The 15303-nt window shown below is 35.8% G+C and overlaps 1 protein-coding gene across 6 annotated transcripts in view; it reads left to right on the top strand.

The window, feature by feature from the left end:
• Katnal1 (katanin catalytic subunit A1 like 1) overlaps positions 1-14805 on the top strand; it is a 91715-nt gene extending 76910 nt beyond the window's left edge. For all 6 annotated transcript variants that reach the window (XM_048800782.1, XM_048800778.1, XM_015484183.2 and 3 more), the window contains 2 exons: positions 8302-8428; positions 9702-14805. In XM_048800782.1, the coding sequence (XP_048656739.1) occupies positions 8302-8428; positions 9702-9900 (326 nt within the window). In that variant the 3' untranslated portion in view covers positions 9901-14805. The remainder of the gene's footprint in view (positions 1-8301; positions 8429-9701) is intronic.
• Positions 14806-15303: the final 498 nt, after the last annotated feature.

The raw sequence follows: 15303 nt of genomic DNA, 5'->3' as shown, positions 1-15303 counted from the left end.
GGTTGACTCTGATATGTGTCTGGGGTTTTCTTTTTATTATCCTGCATGTACATGTTGGACATTTTGATATTCTTGCACAGGTCACTAGAGCTGTGTTAAAATTTCTAATCTTTTTTCTTTTTATTCTTCAAATTGAATAATTTCTGTTCATCTGTCTTTGTATTTGCTGACCCATTTTTCTGCCATTTCCAATCTGTTTTTATTCCGCCTAGGGAATATTTTATTGTAGATATTCTATTTTGCAAATTTAGTCTATTCAGTTAATTTTTAGTTCCATTACTTTGCTGGGATTCGTCAGCATTGGCTCATTTATTTTTGTTTTCCTTTAATTCTTTGACATATTCCCTTCAAAAAGTGGGGCTTAATTCCCCTCTCTTTGAATATGGATTGGACTTAATGATCTATTTCAAAGGAATAGAATAAGGCGGAAGTGTTTCCAAGTGGCTTCTGAAGCTAGATCTAAAAAGAATAGTTTCTGCATGGCTCTCCCTCTCTTGAATTATTGGGGGATCTAGCTGCCGTGCCATGAGGACATTTTTAAGCAGCCTGTGGAGAAGCTCCCATGGGAAGTGAAGTCTTCCATCAACAGCTGGCAGCATCTTGCCAGTGATGTGGGTGAGCTACCTTTAGGTGACTGTAGTCTTGACTTGTAAATTGACCACAAACTCATGAGGCACCCTTTGTAAAGATTCTATAGAGAAACAAAACCAATGGGACAGTGGTGTGTATTGGGGGGTGGGGTGATTAGTTTTAGGGAATTGGTTCCCACAATTACAGAGGCTGATAAGTCTAAAATCTGCAAAGTGGGCTGGCAGATCAGGAAAAATTTATGTTGTGGTTCAAGCCTGAAGGCCAGCTCTTGACTAAATCCCTGCTTCCTAAGGGAAAGTCAGTGTTTTATTCTGTAGGGACATTCAGCTGATTGGTTGAGGCTACTAACATTATGGAGGATAGATAGTCTCCCTTACTCAGAGCCCACTAATTTAAATGTTAATCGATTTGTCTAAAACATCTTCACCAAAATATCCAGAATAAAGTTTGGCAGAATATTTGGGTACCATGGTCCAGCCATGCTGACATAAAATAAGCCATCAACAGACCCCAAGCTAAAACCTAGCTAAGCTGTATCCAAATTCTTGATTCATAGAAACTGTAAGGACAGTAAATTGGTTACTTAGACATAGATAATTAACCTAATACTAACTGCTTTATACTTTTTGTCAGCTAAGTAGCTTTTAGATTATCTGTTTCTCTTGTCTGTTTTTTAATTTTTTTGATTATGGGCTATATTTTTTAGCTTCCTTCTTTTTGGTGGTGGTGCTAGGGATTGAACCTAGGGCCCATGCATGTAAGGCAAGCACTCTGCCAAATGAGCTTTATCCTCATCCCATTTCTTAGCTCCTTAATGTGTCCAGTAATTTTTATTGTGTGCTCTATGTTATAGGGGGTCTGGGTTATATTGTTTTCATTTAAAGGGTGTCGCGACCCCTCGCCGGCAAGGGAAAACACGACACAGGATTCTTCTTTCAGCAGTTTATTCAGGCCTTGATTCATGTATCATCTTCTAGTGACCCCCCGCCGAGTGCCCAAGCACAGCCTAATAAAGCCTCCCGCATACCAATCCCAAGCTGCCATGTGGATCTCTCTCATAGGGTGATAAGGGATTGCGCGCCAAACTCTCCATATTAGGAGTTGTTTATCACAGGCCACAGTGGAAGCCGGCGCCATCTTCTAATGGCGGCCACGGTCTAATTAGAACGGCTCACCACAAAAGGGTGTTCTGGTATTCTGGTAGATACTCAGATTACAGACAGAGCTGCAAAAAATCTTATCTTAAAATTCTCTGCCATCTGTTGGCTAATACATGAAAACGTTGCCTCTTATATTTCTCCTCATTTTGTAATTGTTTATCATAGGAGGGCAAGTCTAGTACAGGTATTCATGACTGAAAACAGACGCCTCACATAAGATTTTTTTACCAGGGACTGAACCCAGGGCCGCATACTGAGCCATATCGCCTCCCTCCCCTCTTCTCCACCTTTTTTTTTTTTTTTTTGAGACAGGGTCTTATTAAGTTGCTTAGGGCCTTACTAAATTGCTGAAGCTGAGGCTGGCTTTGAACTTGTGATCCTTCTGCATCAGCCTCATGAGCTGCTGGGATTTTAGGCATGCCCCTCTGTGCCTGGCTCACTTATGAATTTTGAAACTTAATTTTTATAACATTTGTTGACAGACATCAAGGCCGTATAACATAGTTAGTAGATTTTTAGCTCCCATATTTTGTCTTATGATGTTTTTACACATCTTTTTTTTTTTTTTTCGGTGCTGGGGATTGAACCCAGGGCCTTGTGCATGCAAGCACTCTACCAACTGAGCTATATCCCCAGCCCCTAATATCCTTATTACTTAAAAAGAAAACTTTTCTATTTCTTGAAATAGTTCTTAATTTACTGATTTAGCTCATAGAATAATATGCTTATTTAAAGCAGTAACAAAAATGATTAGATTTAGAAACCAAGATGTCCCAGGATACTGTATCTCCTAGAAGTAACTGCTTAATGTGCTTCTCTATTACATTAGTCACATGAATTTTGAAATTTGAGTGGTTTGTTCTCATTTCATGTTTCTTCTCTTTCTCCTCTTTCCCCTTTGTGCATCTTCCTTATTTTCTAAACAAAATGTATGCATGGTATCTGGTGTATATGAAATGAGTTTTAATTTTACTGCCATTATATAGTGATCATTAATAAAATACTAATAACCCATGGGGGGATAAAAGTTTTATTACTTGAACTATTATATCATTCAAGCTTTTGTACTTTGAACTTTAGCTTGATATAGTAAAGAGAAAAAATGTAATTAGAAAAATAGTTGATGACAGTACTTTTCTGAATTTCTGAGGCAAGCTTAAGTTTGGGAGGAAAGACATACTTTATGGTATAAATGTGGGAACTTGGTTTCCCTTGGAAATATAGAAGAAAATAAATTTGGCTGACAAGGGCTTCCCTCCCCTATGAAACAGCGATACCCATTATAGCTAATCACTTGGCTCATTGTAGGTCTGAAGCTTGTCTGCCTGATGACTGTGGAACACGCTTTCTCCTAAAGGCTCCCAAGCAATTATCATCATTAGAACTCTGCCCCTTCTAAATTTTTCTTTCATCTGTGTTAATCCATCAACAGGTGTTTATTTGGCTCATCGCTATCTGCAAGACGTTTGTTCTAGGTACTGTGGAAATATGAATGTTGTGTAGTCCCTGTTAGAGAACCAACACTGGCCTTCGAAGGCAGGCACGGACTGAGCCTCGCTGCCATGAAGGCAATAGCGCGTGGAATGTGGGAACTCTGCACAGTATTTTTAGAGTGGAGAATGACACTGAGGTGGTAAGGAAAGTATCAGTGTATCAGTTTCTCTTGCTCTTTAATGAACCAATCCAACACTTAGTGATTCAAGACAATACTGTGTTGTGCTCATGTGGAGTGGGGCACAGCAGGGCTGGCTGAGTCCCATGCTGCCTTGCATCACAGCTGAGACCTGGGATCCCTTGGCTGTGGCTTCATTCACCTGTTCTGGGGCCTCATGGGGCTGTCTTTCTGGAGCACTTAACCCCCATATTGCCTAGGCCCTTCCCTGTGATCAGCGGGTAGTCGGATTCCATCCCTGATGGTTCAGGACTCCAAAGGGGGCTGTTCTTTGAGATAAGTTGGAAGCTACATTGCATTTATGACCTAGCCTTAGAGGATATGCAGCATCACCTCTGAAATATTGTGGGAAGAAGCCCGGCAGGATTCAAGGGGAGGGAACCAGGTAACCTTTGGGTGGGGACTAAGTGGTAAGGCTACATTGTAGAAGTGAAGCCAGCCTGATATCCTTTGCAGCCATCTTGGTAAATACATTCTGTCATCCTCGACAGAAGGCAGAATGAGGGGCGTGGGTGGAACTCTAATGTCCTTACCATAAGTCTCTTGTCACTTTCTACAGTACGTTTTATGCATATTCATTTAATTACATTTTGCTTTTAGATTAACCCCCTAAACTACTAAGGTATTATAGTATTTAGAGTCTGAGTAATTCTAGCTTCCTGTCATATCAGGGCAAGAGTAATTTTATTTATTTACTTATTTTTACTGCAGGTTCACCCCTATGTGTCCTGTGTTTCTTCAGGTATCTCAGTATTCCATTGTTCATTTTCCACTTACCTTTTTTTCCATTCTGGAGCATACATCTTTCTTCTTCTGTGTCGTCGTTTATGGTGCTCCTATTTTCTGGGCTGTTCTCTCTTCCCTTCTACTTGGTACTAATTTTCAAAACCAACATTAAGACATACCTACTCCAGCAGCCCTTATCACCTTGGATTGTCTTCCTTTTGGACTTCCCTTCTCTTCCTTGTGTGTTTCATTAGTGTTGGTTTCCACAGAAGGGGTTCTGGGTTTTTGCAGTCTCCTTGTAGTCCTGGTTGTTGATTGACTGGTGGTGACAGCAGGGGTAGGGGAGTGAGCATTTATTGAGTGCAGACTGTGGTCCAGGCTTTACAAAAAATGTATTAACTCATCTAACCCTCATGAAAGTTTGATGAGGCAGATTCTGTTCTGATCTTTATTGTACAGATAAGGAAGCTGAGGTACTCAGGTTAAGTTTCCTACCTGAGGCAGCAGAACAGGCGTGTGAGCCAGTCTGGCCCTAGAACACATTCTCTCCCCTTCACCGAACTGCCTGTTGTGCTCAAGAGGAACTGTGGATATAAGGAATTGTGTGTGGTGCTTCTAATCTTGTTTGTTAGAATTTAGAATGTGCATTGACCTTGTTACATAGCATTGGCAATTCTTTTTTTTTTTTTAAGTGAAAAAAAGAGAAAACTTTTTTTTATTAGTTGCTCAAGACAATACAGTGATCTTGACATATCATACATTTGATTCAAATAGGGTATGAATTCTCATTTTTCCACGTGTACAGATTGCAGGATCACATTGGTTATACATCCATGTGTACACATACAGCAATCCTAGGGTCAGTTGTATTCTGCCACAACTGGCAGTTCTTTACACTATTTTTAACACATTAATCCCTTGTTAAATCTTATTACAAGGTTATTAAATATCATTCAGTTTTACAGAGCTGATAAATCTTAGAATCTTCTAACAAATCACTGATACAGCTGCTATTAAAAGTTAATTGCCCCAAAGTCACAATTCTAGTAAAGGAGGATGCTTCCTACCATGCTTCAGAATTACCAGGTCATCTCTCAGGTGTGGGTTTATGTTCCAAAGTTCTTTTGAAATCAGCTTTCTGGAACTTCATTTACGTGTAAGAATACATTATATTAAACTTGGTGATTAGGTTCTTAGGCTCAAACAGAGTAATTTCCAAATGCAATGGTATTTGAATATTGGAACTAAGAAATTAAATAATATTCGTTCACCACTGTTCACTTGCTACATGTGGAACACTGAATAGTGACACTTTTTTGTTTAAAATTATGAGTTCTTATGTGGGCATCAGGAACACAGCACCTTTGTAGCAGTTGGTACATACTTTTGGAGCCTGAGAAGTTCAAGATCAAGGTGTCAGTAGAGCTGGTTCCATTCTGAGGCCTCTCTCCTCACCTGTCAGATTGCCACTTTCCTCAGATGTTTTCCTGTCGTCTTCTATCAAGTGTGTCTGTGTCCTAATCTCTTCTCATGAAGACATCAGTCATGGGCCCATATAACCTTCATAGCCCTTTAATGGCCCCTTTGTCAAATACAGTGATGTTCTGAAGAACTAAGGTTAGAACTTCAACTTATGAATTTGAGGGAGACAGAATTCAGCCCTTAATATCCATGTTGTGATTATACCACAGTTTCTTCATTATGTTATTTGCTCAATGCTGTGATTGTTTTCCATTATAGATTATTATGAACGATCTAATATGAACTTTCTTTTACATGTATAGAAACGCCTGAGTTTCTTCAGGCCAGGATGGAGGGTTATGGCTTAGTAGTAAATTGCTAGGTCATATTGCCAACTGCAGCTTTAGTGGATAAATCCAATATGTTTTCCAATGTGGTGGTTCCACTTTACACTCTTACCAGGAGTGTAGGAGAGTTCCTGTTGTTTCATATTTTTCCAACACTTGATAAATTGCCATGCTTTTAAATTTTACCAGTCAGTTGGAGTGCAGTGTTATCTCATTGTGTTTTAAGTTGCATTGCCTTAATTATTTAACAATTTGGCCATCTCTCTCTTTATATAATATGTCTGCTTGGATTTTGTGAGATATCTATTCAGATCTTCTACCTATATTTCTATTGGGTAGTGTGACTCTTATTGATTTGTAGAAGTTTTTTAAAACACTCTGGATATAAGTCCCTTGTTACTTATGTATGTCATAAATACACTCTAGGCTGTCTGTCTTCACTATATTTAATACTGTCTTTTGAGGAATAGAAGTAATTTAAATGTGGCCAGTTTATTAGTCTTTTCCTTTCTATTCTGTTTTTGAATGTGTATCTTGAAAACATTAAGAATATTAAGATATTTTTCTAGAATTATCTTCTAAAATTCTGATCATTTCCTGTTGTATATTTAGAAGTAATGTATCAGCACTAATTTTTGTGTACAGTATGAGGTATAATACAATCTTCATTTTTTCCTATAGATAGTTGTTGTAGTATTGTTAATTGAAAAGCCACTCCTAACCACTGCTGCCTGAACAACCTCTGTCCACAGTATGAGCTCTGATCTGCTTCTAGTCTTCCAATTCTATATCATTGATTATTTTGTCTATCTCTGAAGAATGTTATATGGGGCTGAGGTTGTGGCTTAGTGGTAGAGTGCTCACCTAGCATGCATGAGGCACTGGGTTTGAGCCTCAGCACCACATAAAAATAAAATAAAGATACTGTGTCCATCTAAAACTGAAAATTTTTTTTATAAAGAATGTTACACTGATTTGAATCCTGTTGCTTTGCAGTACATCTTATAAATTGATAGAGCAATTCTTCCTATCTTGCTATTTCTCTTCTGACAGTTAGTTGTTGGTTCTTTCCAATTCCATAAACATTTTAGTATTTGCCTGTTTGGTTCCACAAACAGACCTTTTAGGATCTTTATTGGAATGCTTTGATTCCGTAAGATCAGTTGAAGAATTGTCAATGTCATGAAAGACAAAATAAACAAAAAATAAACATGGGGGAACTGTTTACATGAAAGAGGACTAATGAGACATGGTAACTGAATACAATATATGATAGTTTGTGAATATTACAAAAGCCTGGGGCAAATGGTAATATTTTACTTTGAATTGTGTTTTGGATGTTAGTAATATACCAGTGTTAAATTTCCTAATGAGGGTGATAATTATATGTATACCTTTGTTCTTTGGAGATACATGCTAAAGAATTTAAGGTGAAATATAATCATAGTATAGTCAGTTCTTAGTTCAAAAGGGTTGGGGAGAGGTGGGCAGTTAATGTTAACAATGGCAAATCCTGCTGAAAGGTAGTAGTTTAGAATCTTTTCAAAATAAAAGTTCAAGAAAATTAAATTTTATTTATTATCTTAGGAAATAACATAGAGCCATATAAGTTCATTATGAATAATACTGTATTAAGCAAATGTGCCACTAAAAGCCATAGTGATATAGCAAACATGATTGGTTATTTAAAAAGTCATCTAGGGGTTGGGGAGTTATCATCTGCTTGGCAAGCACAGGTTCCTGTTTTCGACCTTCGGCACTGAAAAAAAGTTTTTGTTTGAGTTGACTCAATACACATTTAAGTTGCACAGGAATATCAAATGTCTCTGGGCTGTCTCATCATGTAAAAAAATGTAATAGTGAGCTTTTCATGAAAATTGCTTATTTCTAATGTTTTTTTTTTTTTTATAAAACTACTGATGAAAGTTCTGGAATTTTTTTCCTGTATCATACTAAAAGGTGAACAGAATAATTTATAGGATTTATACTGCATACAGTCTAGTTTTGTAGATGTAGACCAAATATATTTTATTGGAAGCATTGCTAGTGCTGAAATACATTGATGTTTATGTTGTCATACAAGATCTCAGATCCTTTGTTCTCATAACAGGTATCCTCACAGTCGATAAAGAAAATGGAGTTATGTTTCAGTTTTTAGTTATTGCAGCAAATGTGCACAGGTGACTGATTGCCTGAGTTATACAGTGAATTGGTGACACTGGTGGGCTCACAGTTCTTGACTCTGCTTTGCTTTTGTTTTTTCTTTTTCTAAACTAATATTTAATTTGTTGGGAAAATGATTTGTAAATTAAAACATCTCTAACAACTAAAAATGTTTTTCCAGCCAAAGGAAGAGCTGAGCTTCTGAAGATCAATCTTCGTGAAGTTGAGTTAGATCCTGATATTCAACTGGAAGATATAGCAGAGAAGATTGAGGGCTATTCTGGTGCTGATATAACTAATGTTTGCAGGTATTTTTTTTTTTTTTTTTTTAATGATCTGTTATCCTAGACATTAGTTACAGATTTTTCAGGAGAACTTGTCTTGAAGTCAATGTAGTTAGCCATTAACTTAAAAGCAATTACCCATTTCTTTGAAGATTTTTCTTATTTGTGGGAAAAAAATTCTGTATAGCTTTATTGGTTATTGTTAGGTTAATGATTACATAACAATGTGGTCACTTATGGTTTTGGTCCTTTGATTTTTTTTTTTTAATTGTATAATCAACTTGATAATAATGACTTCAATGATCCACAGTCAATTTAGCTCTATGTTGGAGCCTAGCCCAATTAGTATAATGTAATATCATTTAGTTATGGTTGATATTATTAGGCCACATGTGGTGAACAAAAAAGTTGATCAATTTAAGCTATAGAACAAATATTAACCCATTTTTAAAATTTTTCTTTCAGTTTAGCAGCAAAATAATTTTTAGACAATTCACATCACTCAATTTTTTATTTCAGCTCTTATTTAACTGTACTTACACTGACTTCAAAGTAGCTTAAGTCTGAACATCTGTGTTTTTTTTTTTTTTCTGCTAATGTTTTTCCTGTGTGCATCTAAGTTTAGTGACATACAGTAAGCTCACAATAGTTTTTTATTGTCAGTGTAGTAATGTTTGAAGTTTTGATTGGCTTGGCCTTCCTCTTAGGTGACTGTGAATTATCTGTTTCTTCCAAACTTTGTATTTCTTTGTAATTGGTCAAATAGAACTGCAAATAAGATTAGGAGATGCCAGAGTTGATACTGTTAGTTGCCCACAAATACTCCCTTGTAGAAAATTGTATCCACTCAATGTATATATTCATATTGTTATATATTCATATTCCAGAAAGAGGGGTTTCTCATTTTACCCCTTCTAACTAGGCTATAGACAAACTAGTATATATATGGCTTAAATTAATATTGTCCATATGTTCATTTCCAAGTGTGCAATTCAGTATTTCAAAATTTGGCTCCAGTTTCCTAAACTTCTTGGCTATTTTTGAAGTGTAGAATTCAATATTATCTGAGCTCAGCCTAGACTTCTGTGATTCATTAACTATACATTTTATGCTTTAAGACTTTTGTATACTCTTTTAATCTCTTCTGAAACCTCAGGATGTCTCTGAAGCAGAAAGTTCTAAGTAGCATCATAAAAACATATAAAATAATCTTTTAAATGTTTTCCCACAACTTTGTAACAATTTGAAGTGTCCAAAACACAAAAATTACTGCTGACCGATTTTGGTATGTTTTTAGGGATGCTTCTTTAATGGCCATGAGGCGGCGTATCAATGGCTTAAGTCCAGAGGAGATCCGTGCACTTTCTAAGGAGGAACTTCAGATGCCTGTTACCAAAGGAGACTTTGAGTTGGCTCTTAAGAAAATTGCTAAGTCTGTCTCTGCTGCAGATTTGGAGAAGTATGAGAAATGGATGGTTGAATTTGGATCTGCTTGAGTTTTTGTCAGCTCTTTCATTTTCAGTGTATTTATTTATAAAATGTGAAGAAATTCCTGCAGTTTTTCAAGACAGGTTTGGAATTTTTCATTTGAGAAGTTCTCACTTAGAGGCAAAAAAGAAAACTAAAACCACAAAGTACTAAATGTGGTTTTGAACTAAGAAAAACTTGAATAGAGAATCTGATTGTCTCCCTTGCCTGGCCTTGTGCTGGTATTCCACGTACTCATGCATTGATATTCTGCACCCAAACCAGTATATCAGGGAGGCCAAAGAAAGTAGCAGTGTACTGTTTTAGAAACTTGTTTACAAAAGATTTAGAAGGATGTTCCTTACTTGCATTTGTCTCTCTTTTTGTTTGTTTTTCAATTTATTGCTCTATGACTATGAGGGAGCTATATATATTGGCTTTTAACAACAAAACTGGGTTTGCAAATTCATTGTTATAAGAAAAATGATAGTAAGTTTTGGAGGAAATAAGGAATTTGCTAGTTTCAATCTTTAGATTTCAGTTCCTACTTAACTGTTAGAGTATAACAGTTATAATTTTCACTCCTTCCTTCCCCATTGTTTCCTTTATTAGCTGTTTGATTATTTTTTTGAGCACTACCGAGAAATAACCTGTGCTCTGGGTTTTAATCGTTTTGCCAGGAGGTTTCTCTGGTCCATAGCATTTTTTGCTAATATCTCTTATAAGGAGTGCTTCTTCATTCTAGACTTCTGAGTTTGTTTTTGCTTTTCTTTCAACATGTTGAACCAGTTACAGCTAATATTTTTCTCAGCTCCAACACAATTTGATTTTTGTTGAATTCAATTTTAGTATTTAAGAAAATACTTTGACATTTTAAACAAACCCAGTCTGCATGGCTAATGCAAAACAAAACGTTTGTAGTTTTCCACTCAGCTTGTTTAACAACACCATCATATGTAATGAATGATGTTTACTTGAAAAGTTTGAAATTCTTCCTTGTCTAGATGAAGAACTGGTACACAAAGTAAGATCAGGTTAGAAATCTGTCTGCTCATTCAGTCCAGCAGGAATTAGATGGTAGATCAGAGCCAGGAAAGGCAAATGACACATATCTAATCACAAGTAGAGTATTCTGAGGGGTTAGGTCTTATAGTTAATTACATTTATTCTATTTGAATCATTAGACAATCTGTTTTAGTGATCAGGCTTTTTAAAATTGGTATTTGATGACATACTAAATTCTTGATTTTGAATAGCACCTACTGATTTAAAACATATATGGCTTGTAGACACAGGAGAAACTCTTAGTGTCTTGCTTAAAAGATTTAACTTTTTCCCATTAAGAACTCTAAATGCCTCATGTTCTTTTCAGATAACTTAAGTCTTCTTTTAAACTTCAGTATTTATCTGATGCAATAAATTTCCCTTTTTCCTCAGAGACACAGATAAGACTCTAAATCATAAGGCATCATGATTTTATTATAATTGGATTAATTCATCTTGAAAAACTGAAATGAAGTTGCCTTTTATTTATTAACTTTTATTTTATTTATTTATTTATTAATTTTTGAGATGGGCTTTCCCTGTGTTGCCCAGAATGGTCTCAAATCTCTGGGGTCAGTTGAGCCTCCCACCTCAGCCTCCCAAGAATGTGGGACTAGAGGTATGCCCTGCTGCACCCGGCTCTAGTTGTAAACTTTCAAAATAAAGAGATAATCCCACCAAAATTATCTTGTGGACTATTGCCATTCAGTAGTGTATTTTTTCCCCTAAATTTTTTGGGACAATTGTTAAAACATAGTTATGTAATTAAAAAAACTTCTCTGTCACAATTTAATTGATTTGTAGACCTTTTCTAGGTTTTGTGTTACTTACCTCAGCGTGTATTTAATTGTTTTAATTCTTTAAGGATAATGACATAGCAATTGTGTTTCTTTTATTACCAGTTAAGCAGTATTTGGGACTCAAAACTTCCCAGAAGCTTATCTTGACTTAATTGAGTCATCTGTGCTTGTTTCCCTTGTTTCTCGTTTTGCTCTGTCAGTGGATGGTGAAGGCTTTGTATATCTAAGCCCCTTAAAAGATCACAAAGAGTCCCGCACGTGTTCTGTCCATTTTTTAGTATACACTGCCTTTATTGCAAGACAGTGTGTTGCCTTCCCTGGAATGAGAAAGAATTGCTTTGGTTTGCTTTTCTATGTTGTAAAAGCAGATGCATTATCAGAAGTATAAATTTTAGTTCCTTTAATTCTGGAAACGTGAGTGTTCAGGGTTCTGTGGCACAATGATGTTAGGACTGCACTGGGTATAATTCTGCTTTGCAGATACATAATCAGATGGTCCCTTCATGGGCAGACGTGGATTGCTTGCTTGCTTGCTGTATACAGGGCAATGGGTGGGAGCTCTGACTTGCAAAGTGGGAACAGACAGTGAAGTTCTGACTTGTTGCTTTCTCTAATTACTCTGTGTAGCTTCTGCTTTCTGCTGAAATAAGAGTTTACCTCAACAATCTATATTTGAGAAAATAATATAAAAAAGTTCCCCCTCCCTCTTTTTTTGTTCTTTAATCAGTTTTACAATTAGAACTGATCCATTTGTTTCAACAATATAAACCTATTAAAGATCTGATGATTGTAATCTCACTTTTATCATTTTCTATACTATAATTACATGTGTAATTATGGTAAATGGGTACACATTACATGTTTACTGTAATCATTTTGCTCCCATAATTCCTTTGATTTTAAAGGGAATTAATGTTGATCAAATATACCAGACAAATTGCTCTTCAGTGGCAGTTGTATCCTCTTAGTCACCCAAGTAGATAGCAGACACAATCTAGGCTCTGTCTGCTATCTCCCAAAATACCAAGACACTGTGGAATGGAATCACCCTGCAGGCCAGCTGTATAGCTAGGGCTTCATTTGAGCTCCTGAGATTGTGGTTTTTGTGATATGATTTTTGACTTGCAAATATTTCAAAAAATTGGCTGAAGTCTCGATTCAGAAAGTAGGCAAGCACTGATGAATCTAATATGAACAGCCATACAGCTATATCAAGGAAAAATGTGTATATACAGGCCAAATTGACAATATATTTATCATTCTTTCACTTTGCTCTGTGCAGCCCAACTATTGGACAAGAAATGATAGATACTCTTTAGAGAGCATGAGTTCATTTGGCTTCCTTTCTTGGAAGTAAGTTTCTGTGTATACTGAGGAGTCTGAGATGAGAATCACAAAACATTAAAACAGTAACTGTGTCATTGACACAGCTTGAGGTAACATAAAGGACTAGGCAGGTATTTCATGTATGGGTGTCTTTGACTCCTTCAGTATTGTCTAATAAGTTCTTGAGTCTTTTTTTGCATCATAGTTAATTTCTACTTTTCCTTTTATCTTATTAATAATAAATCACCTTAGAGGATCTCCTATATGTTAGGAATCAGTTAAGGGTATATGCTGGCTTTTTCCAAGAAAAGGTTACTTAACTTGTATGAGGAAAAAAATCAATACTATTCTAACTTTTTTTGTGTCTTCATTTTGTTCTTTAACTGTTCTGTGTATTTTATACATACCACTTAATTTGTGATGCACATAATATTTATGTGAATCTAAGCATCTGTCACACAGAAAAAAGCAGGAACTATGGTTGGGAGAACATGTTAAAGGGATAAAAATGTTTTGCTCTGATTTCCAGTAATAGTATTTGCATAAAGAGCTAAAAACTCTGTTGTAATTATTGTTAAGTTTACTTATTTATGCTTTTAAACTAGGTTTTTCATACTTATTTATTTAATAATCTTGGACATTTACTTTTAATGTTGTTTCTGAATGTGGAAACTGTATTTAAAAAATCAAATCTGTGTAATAATAGATATGTTTATACACGTTCATGTGATTGACAATAATTTGAATTTTTATTAGGTTTTGGGCTCTGAACTCTAGCTTTGGTATTTCTAAATTTTAGATGGCTTGTTAATAAAACAGGGAAAATGTTAAAGTAATATAGAATTCTTTTTGTTTACTTTTCTCATTTATTGAGAAAATAAAAATAAAACCTGGATATATTGTTTTATCACAAGTAGTGTGTAGCTTTTATATACTTGGCACAACAAATAGGGAATTAGTATAGCTAAGTCTCCCTCTTATCAAAGGGCTTTCATTTGATATGTTCAAAACTATAAAATGCACTTTTACTTCACATTCTCTGAAATGAGTAAATATTGCCCTGGAGAAACCTGAGTCTTTGCATGTGTTATTCCCAGAGTCTACCTCAGGTCACCATGCTTGTTAGTTTTAGATATGAATCCAGTTCAGTTCTTCATCGATGCAGATTTGTTTCTTTAAGTACTCTCTTCCCTTGTCCTCTTGCCCTCTTATTAACTTTTTCATTTAAACACAAAATTTTCTTAAAAGCTGTCTTGTCTGTCTTCCTCTTGCAAAGCCATGTGTTCCCAAGTAGGCCTCTGTGGATTGTCTGCTCTTCCCCCTGTTGTCATGGCCACTTCATTATTTGGATGTATGTCATTCTTAGGAGAAGGTTCAAACACAGTGTACATCCTAGTTTCTCATAGCTTTGTAAACAGGGACATTAAAAATTTTGGAACTAATGTTCATGTGTCTAGTCTCTAAGAACCTAAATACTCTTTTTGAAAAACTCACAAAAGTGGACAAATGTACATTCGTCAGGAGAAGCTGCAGTGGGCGCTGTCCGGGTGCTCGCTGTGTGTTATGGTGATTTGTAAGTGTCTTGTCAAGATTTTTGTTCCAGTGTTTGTCTCCCAGTATTTGACTAGTTTAAAGAAAAAGCGTTTTCTAAATTGCATTTATTAAACGTGTTTTTCTTCTCATTTTGTGCTGCTACTTTGCTAGTCTTGAGCTTAGTTGGGTTTGTGTGTAGGTTGTAATCCAGTAATAAATTTCTAGAGTGTTGGTTGTTTGTGTTTTGTTTTTTATGTTCAGTCACTGGGATGCTTCTTGCCACCAGTGGGAACAACAAACCCCTCACTAGTAAGATAGGACTTTTCCCAGATTTTTGTTCCTCATAAAATAACATATTGTTAACTTGACATTTTGTACTTGCAGTGCATTATACTAATAATTTCAAGGTTGGTACAGGTAAGAATTGTGGTTTTTCAGTTGATTCTGTTTTAATAAATATACTTGTCTTATTTGTGTAGCACCATTGCAAAAAGCATGTTCCATATGGTGGATTTTCCAGATGACTGAATCTTATTTTATGACTTCTGTCACTGTTGTTATTGTTAAAGTCCATAGTTTACTGTAGAGTTCCCTGTATCATACAGTGTTATGGATTTTGACAAAAAACAAAATGTCATTTATCCACCATTGCAGTATCATACAGGCTAGTTTTTTTCCCTTCTCTTCATTTTTCTTCCCTTCCCAAACCCTGGCAACCACTGATCTTTT

The sequence above is a fragment of the Marmota marmota genome, unplaced genomic scaffold, assembly GCF_001458135.2.
Source record: "Marmota marmota marmota unplaced genomic scaffold, marMar, whole genome shotgun sequence".
Taxonomy (NCBI): Eukaryota; Metazoa; Chordata; class Mammalia; order Rodentia; family Sciuridae; genus Marmota; species Marmota marmota.
This window is presented reverse-complemented; position numbering and strand designations above follow the sequence as displayed.